The sequence below is a fragment of the Sesamum indicum genome, linkage group LG11 (genome assembly GCF_000512975.1).
Source record: "Sesamum indicum cultivar Zhongzhi No. 13 linkage group LG11, S_indicum_v1.0, whole genome shotgun sequence".
Classification (NCBI taxonomy): domain Eukaryota; kingdom Viridiplantae; phylum Streptophyta; class Magnoliopsida; order Lamiales; family Pedaliaceae; genus Sesamum; species Sesamum indicum.
This window is the reverse complement of record NC_026155.1, coordinates 11,077,793-11,101,929: the sequence shown is the minus strand read 5'-3', so window position 1 is coordinate 11,101,929 and position 24,137 is coordinate 11,077,793. Positions and strand designations below refer to the sequence as shown.

The 24,137-nt window shown below is 33.5% G+C and overlaps 2 protein-coding genes across 2 annotated transcripts; one reads left to right on the top strand and one right to left on the bottom strand.

Annotated features, from left to right (window-relative positions):
* On the top strand, positions 5,403–8,551 carry LOC105174205 (aluminum-activated malate transporter 8-like). Its single transcript, XM_020697721.1, has 6 exons — positions 5,403–5,803; positions 5,927–6,064; positions 6,358–6,630; positions 7,038–7,168; positions 7,400–7,543; positions 7,686–8,551. The coding sequence occupies exons 1-6, from the start codon at positions 5,479–5,481 to the stop codon at positions 8,250–8,252; spliced, it is 1,578 nt and encodes a 525-aa protein (XP_020553380.1). The 5' UTR covers positions 5,403–5,478; the 3' UTR covers positions 8,253–8,551.
* LOC105173989 (digalactosyldiacylglycerol synthase 1, chloroplastic) lies at positions 18,409–24,137 on the bottom strand. The gene is made up of 7 exons (XM_011095933.2): positions 23,289–24,137; positions 22,533–22,565; positions 22,042–22,129; positions 20,941–21,425; positions 20,402–20,668; positions 19,873–20,222; positions 18,409–19,285 (listed from the first exon to the last, which is right to left on the bottom strand). Exons 1-7 carry the CDS (start codon positions 23,937–23,939, stop codon positions 18,754–18,756), a joined length of 2,406 nt encoding a protein of 801 aa, XP_011094235.1. The 5' UTR covers positions 23,940–24,137; the 3' UTR covers positions 18,409–18,753.

Sequence of the window (24,137 nt, the reverse complement as noted above, 5' to 3'; positions counted from 1 at the left end):
TACCATTATAGTCAAGTGACTAAAACCCCCTACCCCTATCCCCCCCCCCCACCCCCACCCCCACAAAATATATCATAAATAATTTAATTATTTTGCATGCCTCCACCCCTAATTCTCCACTTATAATATTTCCCTCCAAACTTTTATTTTATTTATTTATATATACATATATGTGATTCGAAAAATATTTCAACGTACTAATGAAATTAATACATAATTGACTAAATTAAAATGATATTAGGAGACCGATGTTACATAGTCTTGCTTTTCATGATTATGATATTAATGATGTTGGTTCGTGGGGTTTGTGGAATTCATGCTTTTAGGGTTAATGGGGAGTTTTTTTGCCTCACAAAGTATGGACAAATTAGAGATCCTATGAAAATCTTTTTTTAAACTATGGTTGATTATTGTGTGTGTATATATATATATATGTGTGTGTGTGTGTGTGAGTCGTGCTTGACGAACATCATTCGATGCATGTATCTTTCTAATCACTTGCTTTGTTTTCTCCTTTTTAATTAACTACCTAAACCTAGTAAATTATCTAATTATTTAAACCCCACTGATTATGTTCAAATTTCAAACATTAAAGAAAGTGTGTGGGCCTTCAAGCCCAAAAGAACATGCTACATTTCTTTAAATGGGTTATCCAGAACTCTGGCCCAAACATTTGAGGTCTCTGTGCTGTTGTTCCCAAATTATTTTTAATTTGCAGTACCAAATTGTCAAAATTGAATTCAACACGACCAAAATTATCACCCTATATACCTACAGGTCTAAAGTTATATTTTTCCCAAATAGTGATATTATATATAGAAACTTAAGATTAATGTGATTCAGGGATTCATAGAAGACAAAAGTCTGAACGAGTAAGAAAATACTATTCGTAAATATATTTTTTAACTAAATGAAAATAATACGTAAAAATACAAAATTAATTCTATATACAAACCTACCCAGGAGAATACTATGAACCATAAGGATGTAAGCGATAAAGCATCCTACGATCTTTTTTTCAATATAAATAGTATTAGGTTCATATGTCAAAATCAATTTTTACTTTGAGATGAAATGAGCATTACTTCTCTGCATTTGGTTGCTTACTTTAGCTCAGCCGTTTAACTTTCAATTGTTTATTTGATTTCATACATACGTCTACCTTATTCGTTAAAAATGCGCATGAATCTGATTAATATGTTTAATTTTGTCTCACGGTGAGTCGAGTTTAAAATTGGTTTAAAATAATAGGTTAAAAATAAATTGAGTTGTAAATGGATCAGATTGGGTAACGATACCTATTTTTTTATATTTAATATTTACAAAATTTGAAATTTTAGATAATATAAGATGACAATATTTTTCATACAACTTGTAATATAATACGACTAAGTTTGTATTATTCATTGTCTATGAAAAGTAATCATATAATTACATGAAAGATACATTTATTAAATATAAAATGAAAGCTCGTAATGTATTACAAAATACTACATTTTCGAAATAAATCGTTTGATGAATAGCAGTGTGTTGTATCCTAGAAATATGAGGATACTACAGGTAGACGGAAGGGCTCTGAAGGTCTCTAGGCCTACTGTTCGCAAGATGAAGGCTTATCCTTGAGAATTGCAGACAAACCCATTTTAGAGCTAGGCCAGGGGAGATTCCGGTGATAATTCTCAAATGGTCAAGTCAATTAGAAATTCCCCATAAACATGTAGTGAGTATATGGAGTTAGATAAAGGTTCCGCACCTAGTTATGAAGGTGGAGAACCATATTTATATGTAACGGTAAATTTGCACAATGTAGCATGATCCCTTGGATCGTGTTTTGATCTGATGAATTGCTACGGATTGTAGCAGGGCCACTGCAAAAGACAGGAAGTTGTCTAGGGGACCAACACTGTGACAGTGTAGTGCAGGCGGCTCTCGCAGTACTTTACGGACATTTTGTCCTTTATCTTCAGAGGACTCCAATAATCTTCAGATGCTTTCATTTTATAGGTCCTCTAAGGTCCTACATTTTATTTCGTACCTTCAGTGATGTTGCTTGCCATGACCTTTATAGGTCTCGTTTTAGGTGATGAACGTCTCAATAAGGGATGTATGTTGGAAATATCCCCACACAATGCAATCAACTTCTCCATAATTATTTCTGGAATTGAATTGTAAATTCTCAACGGCAATAATAATGGTACATATTAGTTCATTATAAATTATTACTATTAGATATTGATATTTAATATGTTCATTAAAATTTATAATATAATTATATACTGTTAATTTATTCAAAAATAAAAAAAAAATAAATAGTCACATATGAGTTGAAAGTTCCGACAATTTTATAAAACCCGTCACTTTCCTTTAATTTTTTTCACATTAATTTGAAAAATGATGAATTACTAGATATATTTTGAAAAATTTATTCCTCATAAAAAATGTGAAAAGTTAGAAATGTAAAAGTAGTTAGTAATATATAGTATAATAATTAAATCAATAATGAATTTAAGCAAATAAATAATGGGTTGGACACTTTTTTAAAACCCATCACCAATCCATATAAAATCCATGGTGCAATCTAATTTTATTAAGTTAAACTAAAACATGCTTAATATATTTTGATAATTTATTTCTAAACAAAAATGTGAAAATAGAACATATGAAAGTAGTCATATGTAGTCAACTTGATCAACAATAAATTTAATTAATTGAACTACGGGATTAGACTTTTATTTCTAATTAAAAAAAACGTGAGAAAAATTAAAACATATGGATAAGTTATATGTAGTCAACTTGATCAACAATAAATTTAATTAATTAAACCATGGGATTAGACGATTTGAGACCCATCACAACCTATATAAGACTTTTCCCGACCCACTTAAAACCCATAATCAACCCACTTAGAACCTATATAGAATTCATAATTAGAATTCATAAACTAATATTTTTCATCAATTCTATTATATTATTTAGACAATTTTTGATAAACTAATAGAAAATTAAACATGAAAAATCAAATTAGAACTCATAATCTATTTAAATTGAAATAAAAATCATATAGAACCCATGTTAAAAAAATATCAAACCCAACCCAAAACTAAATGGGTGGGAACCATGAGTTTCCAACTATATTGCCACCCCTGAAGCTTAGGATTGAAGTAGGCTACATTCATGATGCATATGGATTAAATTCTTGCCAAGACATTCTGTGTTTATTATGATGTAATTATGGCTTCGTTGTTGTTGACAGTAGGTTAGTTAGAACAATTTGCTGGTACAACACAGGCGTAAACTATCCCCAACATTTTTGTAGCAAAACAAGAACATTAAAAGTAAGTATGTATTTAGAAATATGGGGCAACTTGCAAGCACAATTAATTTCTTTAACAAGTGGTAACAGCTTAGGCAGTACTGGTAAAGAAGAGGAACGCAAAAGAAAGAAACCTATTTGGAAGTTTGAGTTGTTTCCCATGTCCAATTCTCCTCCAAGTTTCAATTTACCATTAGAGTTAGGTAAATTACAATGACCTCTTTTAAGATTTGACATAATTGAGAATATTTTTTTGTTGTTTGAAAAATTACAAATACTTTTTGTTGATGTTTGATAAAATTATGTAATCTTTGAATAGGGGAATGAAATTGTCAACTTTGCCCTTACTGTATTTTTTTATTTTTTTTAAAAAAATAAAAATTTATTAAAAAATCGAAAGAGGTGGATTGAAAATTTTTAAAAATTATAAAGTATTATCACACAGTCCAAAAAAATTAAAAAAACAAATTAATTCTTAACTTTTAATCCATAATAAGGACATTTTGGTAAGTTCACCATAAAAAATTGTTTGTAACCTAACAGATTTGGCTAAACATTATACGACCGTTAAAATCAAGAGTGTATTGATAATTTTTCAAACAATGAAAAATATTTATAATTATGTCAAATTTTAAAGAAAGTCGTTATAATTTACCCTTAGAGTTATTATTGCCCCCAAGTCAGTGAAGTTGCATGGGGATGACTGAGTGTGAGTTGTTTCTTAATGTCAATTCTCGAAAAGATCTTTTTTAAATTAGGTTTGGTTAAATTAAATCAATTACATAGTAAATATAATATACTTATCATGTAATTTATCATTTTTTATGAATTGTACGTAAATCATACGACAAATGTATTAGACGTTACATATACAATTAATTTCCGGATATTAGAATTTCCCGTCAATTCTCCTTCATTAATTGGGTGATCAATGGTAATAGTTTCAACATATTTGTTTAATATCTAACACACCATCCTAAGACTAATCTACCTACGTTTGTATATTATAATTAGACAATCTGTGTCTTAATTGGCGTTGTTCTAAACAAGTCCCCAATATATACATACACGTCCAAATTTGTGTCTGCGGGCGTGTGTGTGTGTGTGTGTGTTAAAAGTGAAAGGGGTGGTGGAATTTATTTATGTGCTTTAAAATTGTGGAAAAGGGCTGTATCCCATCCATAAAAATAATGTCCAGATCCACTCCTTATAAGTCTAGTCTAGTCATCCACCTTATTGTGATGATGGTCAAGCAAACAGTGCTTTATCTTCTTACCATATATAAAAAACAAATTAAAGACATACATACATGTAAATATCAATAAACTATATATCCAAATTGCATCCCCACCAACTTTTCTATGTCACAACTCAAATGCTTTTTTAATTAATACCATCAATTTATATAATTGTGCTACATATTTATATTTTCTATAGAATTTGGGTCCAGAGAGATTTAGGGAATCAGTTTCAATCCTCCTTCAATTAAAAAAATAATAATTAGAAAAATTAATTACTCCATGTCATCAATTCAACACAGCAAAAATCTATGACCACCCTAGTATGTAATTCTATAATTAAATAGAGATGACTCGGAGGAAACAAGACAGGTAAGGTTGTGAATAATTCGAGTCAAATCGAACACATCATTATTTAAGATTATTTGAATTAGTTATCGATTTTTGCAAAATGACATTTAAATTTGGCTTGATTACTAATATAATTGAATCCAAACGAACTTTAATTGGATCAAATATGAATAGGACTTGAGTATTTTGATATTTTTAAATAATAATATTATTTTTACACCAATCAATTCAAGCTTGCTCAGCTCGAAAGCTTATCGAATAAATCGAATTGAAATAAATTTCTATCTATCAATTTCAATCGGGTATTAAGTGGTTAGATTTATTTTTTTAGTCCTCATGAAGACTAGACAGACAAATTATATCACTTTTTTGGAAGGTCATAAGCCTTCATTAATTAATTTGCATTGAAACCTCACAATTAATTACTGCCTTGTCTCCTTATTACATCATTATAAATTCATGCTCACACTTGTCCTTATAAATCACAAGGCCAACACCAAAAAGTCTACACGACTTTGCCTCCCTTCCTAAGTAACTGGGCTGGCGCTCTTCCCTCTAATTACCACTTGACTTTGCATGGTTGCTCATCCACAGCCGTGTCTTTTCTCCATAGAAATGAATTCAATTACATTCCAAGAGAATACACGCAGCTGCATAGGTTGTCTGCGTGATTCCCTTAAGGCCATGCTCGGGAGGTTCAAGGGCAAGGTTATGGAGATCGCAAAGCAGACGAAAAAAATAGGCGAGGACGATCCCAGAAGAATCGTGCACGCGATTAAGGTTGGATTAGCTCTCACATTTGTGTCCTTGTTCTACTACATCAGACCTCTCTATGATGGTTTCGGACAAGCCGGAATGTGGGCAATCTTAACGGTGGTCGTCGTGTTTGAGTTTACAGTAGGTAAATACAATTTTCAACCTATAGTTTTGTACGAATAATTATTTGTAATGAAAAACCCACTATCAAGTTTTTAAATACAACTATTTTTTTTAATTATTTTCTAACTTAATTATTCTTTTTCAGGTGGAACCCTATCGAAAAGTATAAACAGAGGATGTGCAACATTGATAGCTGGTGCATTAGGGGTTGGAGCTGAGTACTTAGCAAACCTCTGCGGGGAAGGGCAGGCCTTTGTTCTCGGGGTTCTGGTGTTTATTCTAGGTAAAAATATAAAAATTCTTGTCCAGATTATATTTGATAGAACCATACGAATCACACAACAAGTGTATCACACTTGTTATGTGATTGGTTATTTTTCCTAAACTGTACATCAATCACACGACAAGTGTATTACACTTATCATATAATTGGTTCAAGTCTGACCGAGTCGATACCCGACCAGAATCTCTAGTAAAAAATATATTATTTTTATTTCATGCATGTAGACACAATATACAATTAATAATTCGAAAATAATATAAACTTATTAATTATACATTTTTGTTTTAATGCAGCTGCAATAGCTACGTTTACGCGATTTTTCCCGAAGGTGAAACAGAGATACGACTATGGAGTGACGATATTCATACTAACGTTCAGCCTAGTGGCGGTGTCGGGTTCCCAAGCCACCACCAATTTGCAGATAGCTTACCAAAGGTTGTCCACCATTCTCATCGGCGGGGCGACGTGCATGATAATTTCCATATTCATTTGCCCGGTTTGGGCTGGTCAGGATCTCCATAATCTTATTACTGGAAATGTAGAAAAGCTTGCTACATTCTTAGAAGGTGCAAATATACATGTGGGATCAGTTTCCATTTTATTCTTCTTCTTTTTTGTTAATATATGTTATTCCCTTCTTTGGAAAGAAAAAAATAATAAGAAATAGTGGGGCCCGGCCCATTTATGGTATTTTATGAAAAAATTAATCAAATCAAGTTCGACTGAACTAAACTAATCATATAGCAAGCAGAAAATACACTTTTTATTTGATTGATTATATTTTCTAAACTTTACACCAATTATAGGCCATATATTACAATTGTCATATAATTGATTCAAGTCAGAAAAATTTAGTCACGATTTGATTTTTCCGGTAGTTTACTACAATCTTTTATTTTTTTTTATGGTATTTATTTGTACTGATGCAGTGCATGGAGCCTAAAAAAATTCTTTTGAAAATTTGAGTTTACAGGTTTTGGAGGTGAGCTTTTCAGTTCTCCAGGAGATGAAAGTAGTGTGGTTCAGTGTAAAGATGACAAGGAAAAGTCGTACCTCCAAATATACAAGAGTGTGCTAAACTCAAAAGCAACTGAGGAATCTTTGGTTAGTAATTAAGCTTATATATTCTCGTACTATATATATTTCAACTATTGCATTAGTGACATAATAATTGATGATTATCACATATATATATATATATATATATTTTACGTCGAGTACCTAGGATATTAATTTATGTTGTACTTATTATTAATAGTCGTTATAAGAGTTTCTTTTAATTTTATATATATAGTATTATGAATCGATCTAATAATGAATAATGTTTAATTTCAGGCAAATTTTGCGTGGTGGGAGATTGGTCATGGTGGCTTTAAGTTCCATCATCCCTGGAAACAGTACTTGAAAATTGGGGTTCTCGTCCGGGATTGTGCTTGCCACATTGAAGTACTTAGCAGGTGCATAAACACAAAACCTCAGGCAAGTGTAGTCAAAACTCAATCAATTATTTATATTGAATTTTCTATTACAAATTCTATTGCGTTTAATTAATACATACTCGTCTCTACATATAAAATTGATACTACAGAATTCTCTGACCAACTTATAATTTGAGTTTCAGGTAGCATCAGAATTCCAATTGAAAATCCAATCAACATGCAAAAACATGAGCATTGAATGTAGCAAAGGCCTGAAAGAACTATCTTTTGCAGTAAAAAACATGACATTTCCCTCACCAGCTGCTAAAATCCACATTCAAAATTCCGCAGCCACAGCCGACGGCTTTAAGAACATATTGGAGAACTCCTCGTTGTCCACCAAAACAGACCTCCAAGAAGTCATGCCTGTACTCGTCACTGCATCAATACTCATCGACATCATTAGATGCGTAGAGGAAATTTCAGTTTCTGTTGACGAACTTTCTCAAAAGGCACGTTTCAGAAAGCCAATCAAATCACTTGAAAAGCAACAGCAGTTGCTTCATCGAGGAATTGTGAAACCCGTTAACGATCATGTCGTGTTGGAGATTAGGGAGACAGGAGGGGACTCGGTGGATAACAAGAAGCTTCGCAGTGGAGTCGTGAAACCCGTTGATGGTATTAGTGGCGGCAATGACCACATCAATGATAAAGATCAACGAGACGTTGGAGGACTCAGTACCGGAGAACAAAAATCCTCGTCCGTCTGAGAGAGAGCAATAGAAGAAGTGTGATTGTAGATATTGCAGTAATACATGACAGCATGTTGATTAATTGATTAATTCAATGTTGTAATGTATTATCCTAAATTCTTTTAACAATGTCACGAGAATGTCAATATGATTTGTTCCAACTGAGCCTCATCAGCGTGATAACAAAGCCTCGTTCCTCTTCAAACAAACTCAGTCTCCACTTCTAGTTATTATATGTTTCCTCACAACTAGAAATGACAAGTTGGTCAGGACAGCTATAGAATTCACCTAGCACACAGAATATTCCAATTATGTTACGAACCCAAAGAAAAAACCTCAAATTAAGGATAATTATATTTACATCTCCGACTTATTGTTTGTTTACAGAAGGAGTGGGTTGTGCAAATGGTCTCGATGTTTTTTATGTGTATATATGTCATTATTCAAAAGGCAGTAGTAATTTATATAAATAGACATTAAGGGTTCGTTTGATTCAAGTAAAAGGAAAATGAAAGTGGAAGGGGGAGGGGGAGGCAAGAATAATAGTTTTCTTTTAAATTGTTTGGTATAATTGAAAGGGGAGTAAATCACAAATAATTTCCTTTGTTTGGTATGAGTAAAATAGATTGAGAAGAAAAAACTAATTTTTGTTATTTTACTGAATAACTCTTCTCTTCATTTTGTATCAAAAAATAAATAAGAATGAGAATATTTTTTGTTAATAAAAATATTCATCATATGTGTATTGTTCATTTATTTTAAATTATTTAGTTTAAATAAAATAAAAATTACTAACAATGTTTTCAACTAATGTTTAAACATCAGTTACCTTTGTTGATACCAAAAAAAACTTTGGAGAAAAATTATATATATATATATGGGTAATAAAATAAATAAAAATAAAAATTGTACCTTTTTTACTTTTCGTCTCAATTTTGGATGGAAACAAAATTGGACTCCGAAAGGACTTCATATAGATTAAGTTTTGATTCACATCTATCTCTTCCTTTTAACCAAACACCAAATTATCTCTTAAATATTCATTTTTACTTCCACTTCTTTTATGCTCTCATTTTTCACTCCAACCAAACACACTCATACAAATATAATTATCGCTTTTTATGAAAGAGTAATTTGTACAAGTACATATATGCTGGTGGCCTAACTAATTGTATTGAAAACGTAGGTGGAGATGAAATAGTTCAAATGCAACTCCCTATACCTTTCCGTGAAGTACGAAATCGAACAGATTTAAACATAAATATACATACAGTAATAGATCACTCATGTCTGATTTAATATGACAAGTGATTGTGGTTCATTTTGCATCTTGGTGGGACTGTAATGGCGGTGTACGTCGTTTCATTAAAAAAAAAAAAAAAAACATTTAAAGAATAATAGAGGAGTACGTAGGGTGTTGTTCTTGGTCTTGAGATGCAGGTTGGCCAGTGGCCACTTAATAAACACAAGTGATATCTGGAATCTATTGGAAGAGTTAGTGGTATAGGTAGAGAGTAGAGAGAGATACTGGGCTGGAACCCCAATTTCTGTAGCAAGTACAAATAGGCATGTCTGAGGGTGAGGGTGTAGGCCACTCAAACACACCCCCACGCCCCAGAACAAGAAATTACTCTTTGAGGACTTTGAGTTGTTTCCCACTTCAATTCTCATCTCATGCAAGTGGGACAAAAGGAATCTACCCCACACTCACACTCACACTTCCTACTGTCAAATCCTTTTGGGGATCGCGGTTAAAGAATTTATAAAATAATTAATCATAAAAGAAATTAAATGTTTGTCATATCATTATATTACTACTATCGAGAATTGAACTTATTTCCTCATTTGCAATCGTCATGACTTTTTTCAACAAATTTTCAGACGCTTTTTCAGGGTAAAAATTGTCATTTTGGAATCAAAGCTTTATGAGTTTAACTTTAAATGGTCTAAATGTCAAGTTTATTGAAAAATTCTACAAAAAGTTGTGATTGTCTTATAAAAAAATTGTCTGAAATAAAGTGTGATGTTTAGACCTCTAAAAATATTTGTAATCTGATGTTATTTAAGTGAATGGAGAGAAACAATTTAGAGTGAAAAGATTCAAAGATATACCCAATAAATTAATAAGAGATTTTTTTAATTTATATAAACAAAATTAGTCCAAAAAGCTCCACCATGGAAGAATATTATCTATCTAATTCCGGAATTTGGTTGTTGTGGATAATTACAAACCCTTTTTTCCACTTTTGCAAAAGAATTATTAGCACCACGAAGATAATCCAAAGCTCCAGGCATTTTGTGCATCAGATATTATTAATTATAGCTATTTTGTCTAAGATATATATCAAAGCACTACCATTAGACTAATTATTATGTTACGTACCATGTTTTTTACATGATTTTAAATAATCTTGTCTGAAATTAAAATTATGAAGTCCCCAATATTTTATATCGTTCATGAAGATATGCTGTAGCACATATATATTCTGTCCCACATATGGCGTCCTCGGACAAAATTTTAATTAATTGAATGAAATCCATAGTTTGTAATTAAAGTGAAACTTTACAGTTAAGTGACGAGACGCCTACTTTACTCAAATTTTGGTTATCTTTTGTTGGGAAATTTGGGAAGAAAAAACGAATTGGGATAGTTTTCATTATTTTGAGTTTCCTCTCCGCCTAGGTTAGTTCATCATCTCTAGCTGTCCTCGTTGTAATCCTATTTACGGTTATAAAATTTTCTCATAGCTGTACAAATTAGAAAATTCCGATTGAAAATGCTGGAATTCAGATCAATTAATTTTATTTTTTCTAGTTTTATGATGACGACGGTATTTTTTCAGTATCAATGCAAGATAATGGAAAAACATGTGGCCCCATGTCTCATTCCAATGGCCTAGCCCAAATCTCCTTCACCACTCACTTGGATGACTGGCCCAGCCCACGTCCTCTTACCCTCCCCATTCAATCCGACTCGCACTCTCTCTTCTTTAAATATTTAGTTGCTGATTGAAAGGTCAAAATCTAACCCTATTTCTCAGCGTCTCCTCGTTCTCTTCTCTCTCTCTCATTCTCTGATCTTGGTATTCCGCCGCCGTTCTTGGTTTTCTCCTCCGGCATACTTTTCTCTCTCTCTATAGTCAATGGCATCCTCCCATATAAACCCTTGATTGCTTTCTGGCAATTAGTAAGAAAAAGCAGAAAACAAAACACACTCTCCTTCTCCCTCACTTTAAAAGTGTTTTGTGTGAACTTACTTCCTCTGTGGAATTTGAGCTCACCCTCTATGGGTTAAGCCTTTGTAGTTCTGGGATTTTTTAAACCGTGAGTGTGGTTGAAGTGTTTGGGCTTTTGCCATCGAATTTGGCTTTCTAAGCCTATTTCACTGAGATCTTCTATTTTCTGTTAATATTGTTTAAATCTATAAATAATCTTTCTTCTTTGTACTTTTATTGTTGATTTGTAATAATAATTATATAAGAGTTTTTCAAACTTATTTATCTTTTGTAATAGTTGGTTAGATTTTGGTTTGTAGACTTCACTACTGGGTCAAGATCGTATCAAACTTTTACCCACCATATCTAGTTCATTATCAATCTATAGTCAATTTTACCATTCGTTTATAGTCGTCACGTCACGGCCCTACCCCAATGCTTTCAAATTATATATAGACTCACGATGATCGACCATTTTCGTATATGTAAAAACGTACAATTGGAAAAAAATTATAAATGATCACCTTCTGTGCCCCAAATACGGCTTTGTTGCCCTTACAGCAGTGCACACTTATTCTTACAACATAACTAATTAATTTTAAACATTGAAAAATTATTACCAAGCCCGTCCCCGTGTGATCCTAATGCTGTCTTGTCTCATAGGTATTGGATTAAAAAGACGGGCCAATACGACGAACAGGAGTACGTACCCCTTTCATATAATTTCTAAAGGCAAGTGAAGCGGCAGAATTCACTGATCAGTTAATTAATTTCATGCTATTAATTAATTTAAATTAGTTTCGCGCTTTAATATTACATAATTAATATATATGCATATATTGTATAAGTTATGCAAATTATCTATATCAAATAAAATAAAATATCAATAAGACTAAAAGCTTTTAAAGTACAATATATGTGATATGAAATGACAAAACGATTCTCTATGGGGTTCATTTAATAGCTAAAATAAGAGCAAAAGCCGCCCCCAATGTTTAGTTTAAGTATGAAAAAATTCTTACTCAAATTAAATTTAGTTGAACTAAATTAATGACGCAGCAAATATAATACATTTATTATGTGATTGACCACTCTTTTTTAATTATATACTAATTACACGATGAGTATATATTACATTTAATTTGTCATATAATTAATTTCAGATCCGACCAAACCCGATTTGAATAAAAGATTTTCTTGAGCATGAGGTGTGGATGTACGTAATGCTCTGATCTGGTGATATATTAATCATCCCTTTTTGAAAAGATTCCAATCTCTTTTCCCAGACCAAGATTATAAATATTAGTTATTGGCTTCGATCAGAAGCTGTACATTTATACTTTTTCTTCTCTTTTTGTCGAAAAGTAAATATTCTTATTTGTGAGTTACATTTTTTATAAATAGTTTGGTTTGTGTTTCTTGGACATAAACCTCCACCTTCTAATGAACTGATTGGAGTAAAACCAATACGCACTCAGTATCTTGAATGAGATACGGACAGATTCATCAACCCCACAATGCCTTAGCTTTTATACCTAATCACAAAATATATTTTATTTAACTTAATTAATTAAAGTAAATTAATTTAATTCCACCTGCATCATCGATCATATATATTAGTGTATTTGAATATTTAATTTAATAATATTTCTGATAAAGTAATTAGTTAATGTAATCTCACCAGAAAGACAGTCAGCAATATTAATTGGATCGCACGAAATGTTTGTCTCTAATATGTAATTAATTAATATTGGTTAAGAAAATAAAGTCCATGTCCCTTTTTCTTTTGTTATATCTTTCAGGGTGTGTTTGCAAAAACTTTTACTTTTAGAGAAGTGATTTTTGTAGAAAAAGTTGAAAGTTGTAACAAAATGAAAGTGGGTAGTATTTGTAAAGAAAATGAAAAGTAGATAAAAACTAAATTGCACAGTATTGGAGAAAAGTCACTTCTAAAAGACTGTTTTGTCCCTACGTGTTAAAAAATATTGTTTTTTTACTTATTATTTCACTTGTTGTTTGTCACTATTCATTAACAATTATTGTTTCACAAAATATAAATTTTATTTCGACTAGTATCATATTTATGTTTTTCAAAAATATTAGAAAATTGTATTTAATTTAATAGTCCTTCCAATAAGTAATATAATGTTCATTTATACACAATAATTAAACTTAAATGATTCCAAAAAATAATAGTTCTATTAATTAATCAAATAATAAGATGTGAACGAAATAATATGATTAGATGACATATAGCGCATAAAATATAAAAAACTTACAAATATTAAATATATGAAAATTTAAATTTAGTTATTGCTAAAATTTAAATTATTTGAAAACTCCGTATCAACTTTAAATATATAATTTTAAAAATAAATTAAAAACAGTAAAATTGAATTAAGATTATTATAATAAAGATAAAGTAGTAAAAAATAAAGTTGTATTTATTTACGAAGAAGGCGAAGTAGCTAAAAGTACCTCCCAAGGTGTTTCTAACTTTTGGTCTAAAAGCATTTTTCTTAGCCATTTCAAAAGTAGAAGCAGGCATTTCAAATACTTCAAAACTACTTTTAGACAGCTAAAAGTTAAAGATTACTTTTCTGAAAACGCTCCCTTAAAATACTTAATTAATAGTCTCTACTATGGAGTTGCATTACTACATGAAAATGGAGTACAACGAAAATGTTAACCAGCACAAAATCACACAGGTTGAAGCACATGAACCGCACAACAGGGTTCATTTTGATGCGATCAGCTTGCACTTCTGTTTGCTTCATTTTGTATTAACAACTAACTGTTCATGAAGCCTTATTTGATTGGTAAGACAAAAAACGTATATTTTTACTTTTTTAGTAATATTATTTTTTTGGCTCGTTTCGACGTATTTAATTTAATTTGTGGATATATTAAATTAAATTTTAAATTTGAATGTATTTAATGATATAATAAATTATATACTAAATACATAATTTCAAAACCAGCATCAGCTGACGCAAATATGTGGAGGTGGGGGTAGGACTGTTCAATAACACTGCTAGATCCACTAGAAGAAAATTTACTATTGGCTATGGATTAAAATTATGGTAAATAATTATTATTAACTATGTTTAAATAAAAATCAATGCAAAAACTTAGATTATCCACCATTGAAACTATTTTTATCTTGACCGTGAGTCAGAGCAAATGTTTTAACTATAGTTTTTAATCATGACAAACTACACTTGCAAAAACTACAACCAACAACCATAGACTGACCACGATTAATGAATATATACTACAATTATTTATATAACCATAACAATTAGTCATGTTAAATGTTGAATTTCTTCTGGTGATTGAACAGACCTTTCCAAGTCAGTCCTTTAGATTTTTAACCATGACAATTAATTATAGATTTTAGCTGAATATTTTGACCTCTTTTTTGTATAGCGGAATTCTAATTAATTAAATTATAGTCATAATTTTTATATTTTACCATATATGACAAAAAAATAATACTTCTAATACTATCCATCTAAATAATATATGGAGTCCATGTAAATCCATATTGGGGACTCCATCATAGATACAAGATTCTATGCCCATTTTTGAAGAATTGTCTTTTGGGGTCAAATAAGAGTTGGTGGTGATGAGATACTCTTAAAGCGCGATATCCTTAAAGCACGACCTCTTTCGCAAGGACATAGTACGAGATAGGCTGAGGCAGTCTGGCGGAGGGATTTTGAGTTGTTTCCAACTTCAACCCTCAGGCAAGGCAAGTGGCCTGAAAGATATTACAATCTTATTTATATATAATAATTTAATATAGTACTAAACATTATTTAAATATGGTAATGTTCTTAAATAAGTACGATTTTGTGACCTGTAACCTTAATTGAGGTACATATATCAAGTTTTTTCAAAGTAAGAAAAATAATGTATGAAATAGAATGTGTAATAAAATTTGATAGAAAATCAAATTGCGCATGTAGGTGGGGACGTAATTCCGGGGTTGAATCAAAATGATACCCAACAATCAATCAACAACACTAGTTTTGTGCTAAGAATCCAGTGCATATTCTCAGTAGGCAGCAGCCACTGCCACTGCCCTCCTCATCATTCTTCATCAACTTGGAAAAGCAATTTGGCAGCAGAGCAGACCACACAACCTGCTGCTACCACGTCAAGTAATTGTGAAATTACAATATTCCTATGTGCTGTCGGTGAAATCGTGTGACCTGACCTCAACGAAGATTGAAGAGTCGGATTGGAGTTGATGTAGGAAATCATATAATGGTGTACACATGCTTCATTAATTTTTACATGTGACCACTTGATATTTACACCATTTCTTGGAATTGATTGGCTTTGGGGCACATGACGAGCACGCACCTCCACCCGCACCCGCACCCGCACCGCACACAGTTTCTTGCTTGGCGTCAGCTTATTTACTTCTTTTGCATCTCTAGCTACTTGGTTTAATTGCTTCTGCGGCCCTTCATTGTCTTGTAGGTATTCACATCAACTGTTCAACATATAATTACACAACCGGGATTTTGAGTGAAAATGGAATTTTCGGGACATGGAGAAAAATACAAAACTATCTATCTATCTTTTCTATATTTAAATTTGATTATAATTATATACGTAAGACGAAATTCGTTTTATTTGCCTACTTTCACGAAAGGAAGAACTCACGCTTTTATCTTGTTGATAGAGATCTCTTAATTAGTAATCGGGAATCTAGGTAAAAAAAAAAGAGTTATCCGCAACTTTTGATTCCAATACATAATAACTGCGTACTTATGTCATGATGGTAGATATACTTATCCCATGATGTGAGATAAAAATTAGGAATCCACTTTTGTAATAGAGTCGATCCACTAAAGTCTTGAGCAGCGGTGTAGGATCAGATCCCAAAGATAGTAAGTCTTTTTTTCTTAGAAAGGAAAGTCTTTTTCAAAGATTCTATATAAATTTCTATACGAAACCGAGATAGTTACTTTTCAGAAAATTCTAACGATAGGGGAATTTTTTCTTCTGAAGGTAGGAAAAAAGATAAAACGAAATAAAACGGATTATTAATCCAAATTGAATCCAAATTTCAGTTTAAAACTCATGTAATGAACCTCTTTGATTAACCCGAAAAATGGGATAGATCCATGAGAAATCCCATTCGGTAGATATGGTAACGGGACACCAAAAGAATTGAGGAGCCGTATGAGGTAGGAAACTCTCAAGTACGGTTCTAAGGGAAGGAATTAATTCACCTATTCCGACCGGGGAGAACAGGCCATTCGCCAGGGAGATTCTGAAATTGCGGAGGCTTGGTTTGATCCAGCCGCTGAGTATTGGAAACAGGCTATAGGGCTTACTCCTGGTAATTATATTGAAGCACATAATTGGTTGAAGATCACGAGGCGTTTCGAATAAAAGAAGGCACCGTTTATTTATTTAGGTTATTAATTCTATTATTTAGTATTTATTTAGGTTAGATTTAGTTTAGAATTATATATATATATTTGTTATAATTAATTGTGTTTTGGCCTCATCAGTCAAATAAAAAAACGGATCATTCCTTTGCTTTATGGAAAGAGCCAATCAAAGAATTTCATTATATCTCTTCTAAGCATTCTATTTCATCTTATAGTTCGTATCAGGATTGTTCTCTGATAATGGATCAGATTGCACCAATACCAATCCGTTTTCTTCCAGTTATTGCAAGGCAAGAATTCAACAACCCCTTAATCAAAATCAAAGAACTATTCATACGTTGTTGAATAGAAATACGGGATTCCAATCGTTGATAATTTTGTCATCATCCAATTGTTTTCGAATGGGTCCATTCAACGGTGTAAAATATCACAATGTGATAAAAGAATCAATTAAAATTACAAAAGATCCTCTAATTCCAATTAAGAATTCGCTGGGGCCTTTAGGAACAGCCTTTCTAATTGCGAATGTTTATTCATTTTACCATTTAATAACTCATAATCAGATCTTGGTAAATAACTATTTGCAACTTGACAATTTAAAACAGACTTTTTAAGTAATTAATCTTTCTACATATTATTTAATGGATGAAAATGCGAAAATTTATAACCCCGATCCATGCAGTAACATTATTAATCCAAAGTTGTCAAGGAACGAATGAAGTAAAAGAAAACATAATCGAGGACGTTATGATGCAACAACACTTGGGCAGCAGCGTACGTACTACTATTTCTTCACCTCAGTCCATGCATTTGGGCCTTTAGGAATTCTCACCAATTCACAACGAATGTGTGGATGAGAACTACGTTGGTCGAAAGTTCGACAAACCACCCAATCAAGAGATCGACTATATTTTGAGGCAAAAGAAACACCCTATCCACGTCTAGAAACACATTACTTAATGTTTGAATTTGTGTTTTGAGTGTTTTATTTTGTGTTTTGAAAATAGAGAGAGAAATATAGAGATAAGTAAATGTGTCTTGAAAATAGATGGTATATTTGGATTTGTGTTTTGAGATATTTAAAATATTTTAAAATAAGTGGTGTAAGTTTGATGTTGAGATTTGAGAAATAAAAATTATTGTTCATTGCCAAATCATATCTCTTTTATATATATTTTTATATATAAATATGTATATATATAAATATTATATGTTTAATGTTGTATTTTGAAAGACAAAGATCACTATTTATTGTCAAATCATGTCTCTTTTATATCATATATATATATAAATGTATATATATATTATATATAAAATTGAAAAACAAAAAAACATAAATAAGGTATAAAAATATAAAAATAAACATTGAGTGTGTTTTATCTTGTCTTGAAAAAAGTAAAAACATGAAGCCAAAACTCTAAACTTTGATTCAATTCTTTCTAAGCCAATGATGTAGTACTAATACTATACAAGGGCCTCAGTCATACATGAATACAAGTGCTCTTGAAATAACAAACAAAAGCATGCCATGGGAAAACCATAGCGTATAGGGCAAAAGTAGATTAAAGAAGCTATATTTACATTCAGGACATGCAACAGTTTACCATCCCCGTCATTCTACTCTTTCATAGCTACAGATCAAAGAGAAAAAAAAAAAAAACAAAATTGAATATTGCCATGAAGCACCACCAATCAAGTCGAAGTTAGTGGAGTAATATACCCTAACGACATAGCTAATCAAGTCCAAGCTAGTGCAGTAATATACCCTAACGACATAGCTAATCAAGTCCAAGCTAGTGCAGTAATATACCCTAAAGACACTGCGTATCTATCTTGCATATCTATCTTACATGACATAAATAATGATTTACAATTTAGTTAAGCATCCATCTACCAGCCATATATCGGGTTCTGAACCTGTGGGGGCAAGAGACGAAGATCTTTGCTATGTTGTTTATCATAGTCCCTCGTCCCAGGGATTGCGCCAGTACACAGCCTAAGGAACTCGTTTCCAGTGAGACAGTAATGAGCAAATGCCAGTCCTCCATCAACCATTTCATTCAGGTTGGGCAATGAAGTTGACTTCGTCAAACCCTTATTGCTATTCCTACCTGAATATCCATCACCTGAATTATCCAAAATCTTGTCAAGATCCGAATATTTCATGAACCTCTGGGTGGCTGCTTCCCATGAAAGGCTGTATCTCTGCTCAGGGGTAAGAGGCTGAGGTTCATTGGCCAAAGCTTCTCTTACTTTCGCAACAAAGTCTTCAGGGGTCTTGTATGTCAAACAATTGGGAAATGCCCTGAAGAAATCATTTGATGGGTGATCTGCACAAACAACGAACTTTCCCATGGCAAGGGCCTCAGCTGTAGCAGTGCAGAGCACATCACTGACACTTGGATTTATAAAGATTTTGTAACTGCAGGGCAACAAACATTTGTCAATCAGGGAACTAAATAGTAGATTTCCTTATAAATCTCTTTTGCAAGGGGACAACTGATTTAACCTAATACAACAAGGATGTACTTGCTCTCAGAAGGTTTATCCGTAGAAATAAGTATCCTCATAAAGAACATAGTTGTATATGAAATCAAGTTACCCTTACTTAAATCAGTAAGATTATTGTACTCTAGGGAACACCCTAGTGGGTTTAGGCCTTAAGATCTTTTCCCAGAGGTCAAGACAAACCCTTGGTGTGCGCATAGGTGGGAAGAAACTATTAAAAATCAGCGAAATTATAACAATGAGAAACTCCCAATTCACTCCTCAAAAACGTCCTCAGGATAATAATCTCAGATGATTTAAGTATTTTCAGGAAACGTGACCGATTCAAATTTGTTTGTGTTTCCCATGCAGGTGGGCCACCCCACACCCACAAAATCATACAGTATGGGAGGAGATCGATCAAATGACAAAGTGAGAACTGAGAATTACTTCAAATTCCACACGAAAATATTATCAAACTGATATGCATATCCTGTATAGAGGGAGAATGGGGAAACTTACCCTTGTAGGGAGTCATCTGCATGATCTCTGCCTCTCATAAAGTTGACATTCAGATTTAGTCTTCTGGCAGTGCTCTGAACTTCATGAGCATCCTCTCCATTGCCATACACATCCAAGTTGAAGCCATCAAGGTCTTTTTTGTGCTTTGCTAACAAATCTATCAACTCTTTATACCCTTTTGCCCATACCATCTTGCCTAAGAAATATGCTCCCTTAGAGAAAGTTTGCTCTCCACGCTCCTTTTCAGCAGCTACTTTTTCTCCAATCTTTAAGAACTTGGGATTTACACCATGAACGTTGCAAATCACAGACTTCGGTAAATCTTGAGTTGCAGCAGACAACCGAAGGACCTAAAGAGAATGATAACATAGTTATTGCTGACAGCATCCAAACTCAGTTAATTCAAATCAAAAGCTGACCCATTCTAAGTAGTAATTTATTTGTTGGGAAATCATATCCTAATATGCATAGAGGGATGCTGGTCATGAGAAAGAACTCAGATAAAGGCCAAATGAGGAATGACCACTACCTTGTGACAGTATGCTTTCACAACCCAATTGTTAATGTGCTTAACAAAAAAAGCCTGGAGAGCACCATTCTTCTCCCTCTTGATGTATTCCAAGTAATTTGTGTGAACAATGCCAACCACATGGTTGAATTTATCACTCCAGCGTTTACCGTGATGGTACCAATTCAAATGTTCTGGTTCTTCCAGGATTGCAATGTCAGCATCCTTTGATGAAATAAACTGAGAAGTATCTCCAGCTGGGATAATACTCCGCCTGGCTTTTGAGAACTAGGACAAAAAGAATAACAGTGTTAAAACAGTGAACCAAATATCTGAACTTATTTATAAATTATATGAAGCAGAATTACACCATGTTATAGATCTTTTATATTTTTAGACCTCTCAATCATATCTCTATATATACATTAAATGTGTAGACAGGTGTAGTAATACAATATGATAGTACCAACAGATGATTCAAGGAGGTTCTAGATAAATAAACCTTTACTGAAGTCAGCAGGTATGGAATTACAACAAGAAACTTATTCATTGAAATCTACCTTTCCTGGGTAAAACGATATCTTGAAGTCAGCCTTGAAGCCAATCCTTTCCTCAAGCCAACCACGTATATAACTTTCCTGCTCCTCAGGCGAGCTAAATGTGAGATTGTTGGGATAAACAAGTTCTTGATCTGACCTACAAAGCCATGGAACCAAAAGCGTGACATTCTGCTTAGCAGATTTTGCTAAATATGCCGCTCGGAACAATGGATTTACAGCTGTTCCTGTCATCCAAGGAAGGCTGGCAGTGGTGACAATAGCCACGTGCCTCTTTTTATCTGATGCATCGTGTTTTCCAAAGTCACTCCAAAAGCCACCTTCATAACAATGCCCTGTACTCTGGAGAACACTGGCTATCCTTAAATCTAACTCATCATTGATGTTCTCACTTTCAATCATAGATGACTCGCCTGCAGGTACGGAACGTAATAGAAGTTGATTTTTGCGTTTGCTGCATAAGCTTTCCACTATCTTGTCTGATATGCCTGCCACCAAAGAACAAATATTCTGAACTCAGCTAGATGCAGAGAAGCACACTATTTTAAAATGACAATTAGACAAAGATAAACACATTATACTCATCATTTAAATAAGATATCACAGGGCCATGTTTAGAGAACCAGAATAACCTGGAATGGGAAGAAATCCTAGGTTATTCCAGGATTAGAAAATAGGGGAAAGTAGTACAAACATAGGTTTAAAATAAAAACATGAAAGCCTATCTTCCCTCTTAACATAAGGAAGAACACCGCTCCTAAGATCAATCTGGAAACGATCTTTTAAGAAGGACATTATGGCAGGTAAATATCTGAAGACAAAGTCCTTGTTGCCCGGGATCCTTTTATAGACCGTATTCATTTACCACAAATGCCAGCCATAGCAATCTCATAGATGGTCCCTCAGTGGACAAACGAAACATATTTCACAGAAAAATTCAATATAAAAATATTTAACAGTAAACTCTGCACTAATTGATTTTAGCAACAAAAACCAATTAAGACCAATTGGCTTCGCACAAAAAAAGGCTCGATGTTAGAAATTTCGTCAAATTTTCAGTGGAATTATGCGAAGAACAGAACATATTGCATCCGAGCTACATACCTCTATTAATACCGAGTTGATCCAGTAAAGGGCTAGACTGTCTCACCAAACACGCCAGGAGTTCTGGTACATCAAGGGGCGGAACCTCCTAAATCAGGATCGGGAAAAAAAGAGAAACTATTCATTAAGATGGGGAAAAATAAAGAAACTACAACATACATAGGTGGATTTCCTCTGGAAAATTGGATTTTGCAAATACTTCATTCTTTTCAAGAATTGGATCATATATCATTTGCTCATGCAATGATAGGTATCAAATATCAATTAATTATACAGAGGTTTACATCTCGGAGAACTTTTTCCTGGAATTTCTAGATTATATGATAACCATTACAACCTTTCTGCCCTTCTAGTTTTCAACTCATTTTCTCTCTTCCAGATAATTCATCAAGTAGAATAGAGATGGTAGGTCTAAGCTTCAGTTAACAAAATATATCACAATATATCATATACATATATATATAGAGAGAGAGAGAGGCTAAGAGACTAACCTTCGGGTCATTTGGATCCTTGTAAATTGCTTTCTGCAAATACAAGGTGAAAGAGAAAACAAAGAAAAATCAGCCTAACAGAATTCAAATGTCAAAACACAAAGCCTAGCCAGTTTGAAATAGCCATGACGATCATAAAATACTATCTTGGCAGGACTAAAGAGACATCTTGGTTTAGCCAACACAACTACTCTGAGAGGAACAACAAATTAGCAAAATCTAGAACTACCCTGGTTGTACTAAGGTCAGGAAATCTGTCTTGCATTCACACATAACATTGCAATCAAATGCCAGTGGCCTAAGGTTCTAAAAGGACAATTTGAAACCCCTAAAATCTATGCAAATTATGTTCATGCGCCAGTAATAGTAAACAAGTCAGAAGATTCTATGTTATTCCTTCCCCCCACCCCCTAACTTCATAGGAGTAGATAACTTTTGCTTTAATAAATTTGGTTGAACTAACCATATAGTCTCCGCAACAGTATAACAGATGAAACAATATACTTAGAACGTCCAACTTTGCACTAGAATTCTGGAGAAACAACGGGCAAAATTCAACACCAAGATCATTCTTGTAAAACCAACTTTCATCTACAAAATCATACTAACAGCTAATGATATAGCATACATCAAAATTTAGAAAAACTGAAAACATGCATGCGTCATGTCGAGCACTATAATTAACTAACCAAGTGAACGTTCAAAACAAAGTACTCTTAGAGGGAAAAAGAGAAATAGGAAACTGGAAATGCCTACCAGGCTTGACTTTAATTTCTCGACAAACTCACTATTCTTGATCCCCTCCAGAATATCACTAGAGCTCTTGTGCTCCAATTCCCTCAGCCTCGACCTAAAAGTCTTGATGGGTTCCCAGAACTCCCCAAATTGCCCCTCCTCTCTCTCCCTCTCCTTAAACCTCACCCTCCTCCATTTCCTGAGCCTCTCTCTATCATCCTCCTCCTCCTCCTCCTCCTCGCCCACCTCCGCCACAATCGCGTTCTTAATCGCAGACAAATCAATCTTAATCTGCGGCCGTGGGTAAAACTTGAACTCCGGCGACGAATACGCCCTTCTGATTTCCGATAATTTCGGCTGAAGCTTCTTGACAAAGTCTATCTCCGCAGGGGGAGCGGGGTTGAGAGTGGCGGACGCGGTAATTGTGGGAACACTGAAGGGCGATTTCGAAGCAGAGTTGAGAAAATTCTCGAGTTCTTTGTCGGCTAGGTTCTTGAAGGAGTTGGCTCGGTTTTTGAGCAACTGGAGATCGGCATCAGCTGAAGAGCGCACCTCGCGCCAGCCCTTGGATATGAAGGAGAACGCTTTCTCCGCCGTCACGATGGAGCTGCTCGAGCGGGAAGCCGTCGCCGTCGAGGAGGGCGACCGCGCCTCCGGCGGCTTGAAATTCATTTGTGTTCAGATCCTTCAATCGATTCGTAGGGCAGCAGAATTTTCCGATGAATAGAAACGCTGATTGGCGAAGGAGCTGCCTGTGAGGATTTTACGGCTAAGATTTTGGTCCCTTTTCTTCTATTTTAATATTTAGAAAATACTACTACTACTACTACTCTCTCTTCCTTCCCTTTACAAAATACAGAAATATGTGTG

Bases quoted from the DNA above. Each gene is read 5' to 3' on its own strand.
- LOC105174205 (XM_020697721.1), top strand. From the start codon at position 5,479: ATGGTTGCTCATCCACAGCCGTGTCTTTTCTCCATAGAAATGAATTCA. The intron at 6,631-7,037 runs GTGCAAATATAC...TTGAGTTTACAG, and splicing joins GCTTGCTACATTCTTAGAAG to GTTTTGGAGGTGAGCTTTTC. The intron at 7,169-7,399 runs GTTAGTAATTAA...GTTTAATTTCAG, and splicing joins AAGCAACTGAGGAATCTTTG to GCAAATTTTGCGTGGTGGGA.
- LOC105173989 (XM_011095933.2), bottom strand. From the start codon at position 23,939: ATGAATTTCAAGCCGCCGGAGGCGCGGTCGCCCTCCTCGACGGCGACG. The intron at 22,566-23,288 runs GTAGGCATTTCC...TTGTATTTGCAG, and splicing joins AGAAATTAAAGTCAAGCCTG to AAAGCAATTTACAAGGATCC. The intron at 20,669-20,940 runs GTAGATTTCAAT...TTTTTGTCCTAG, and splicing joins TATCGTTTTACCCAGGAAAG to TTCTCAAAAGCCAGGCGGAG.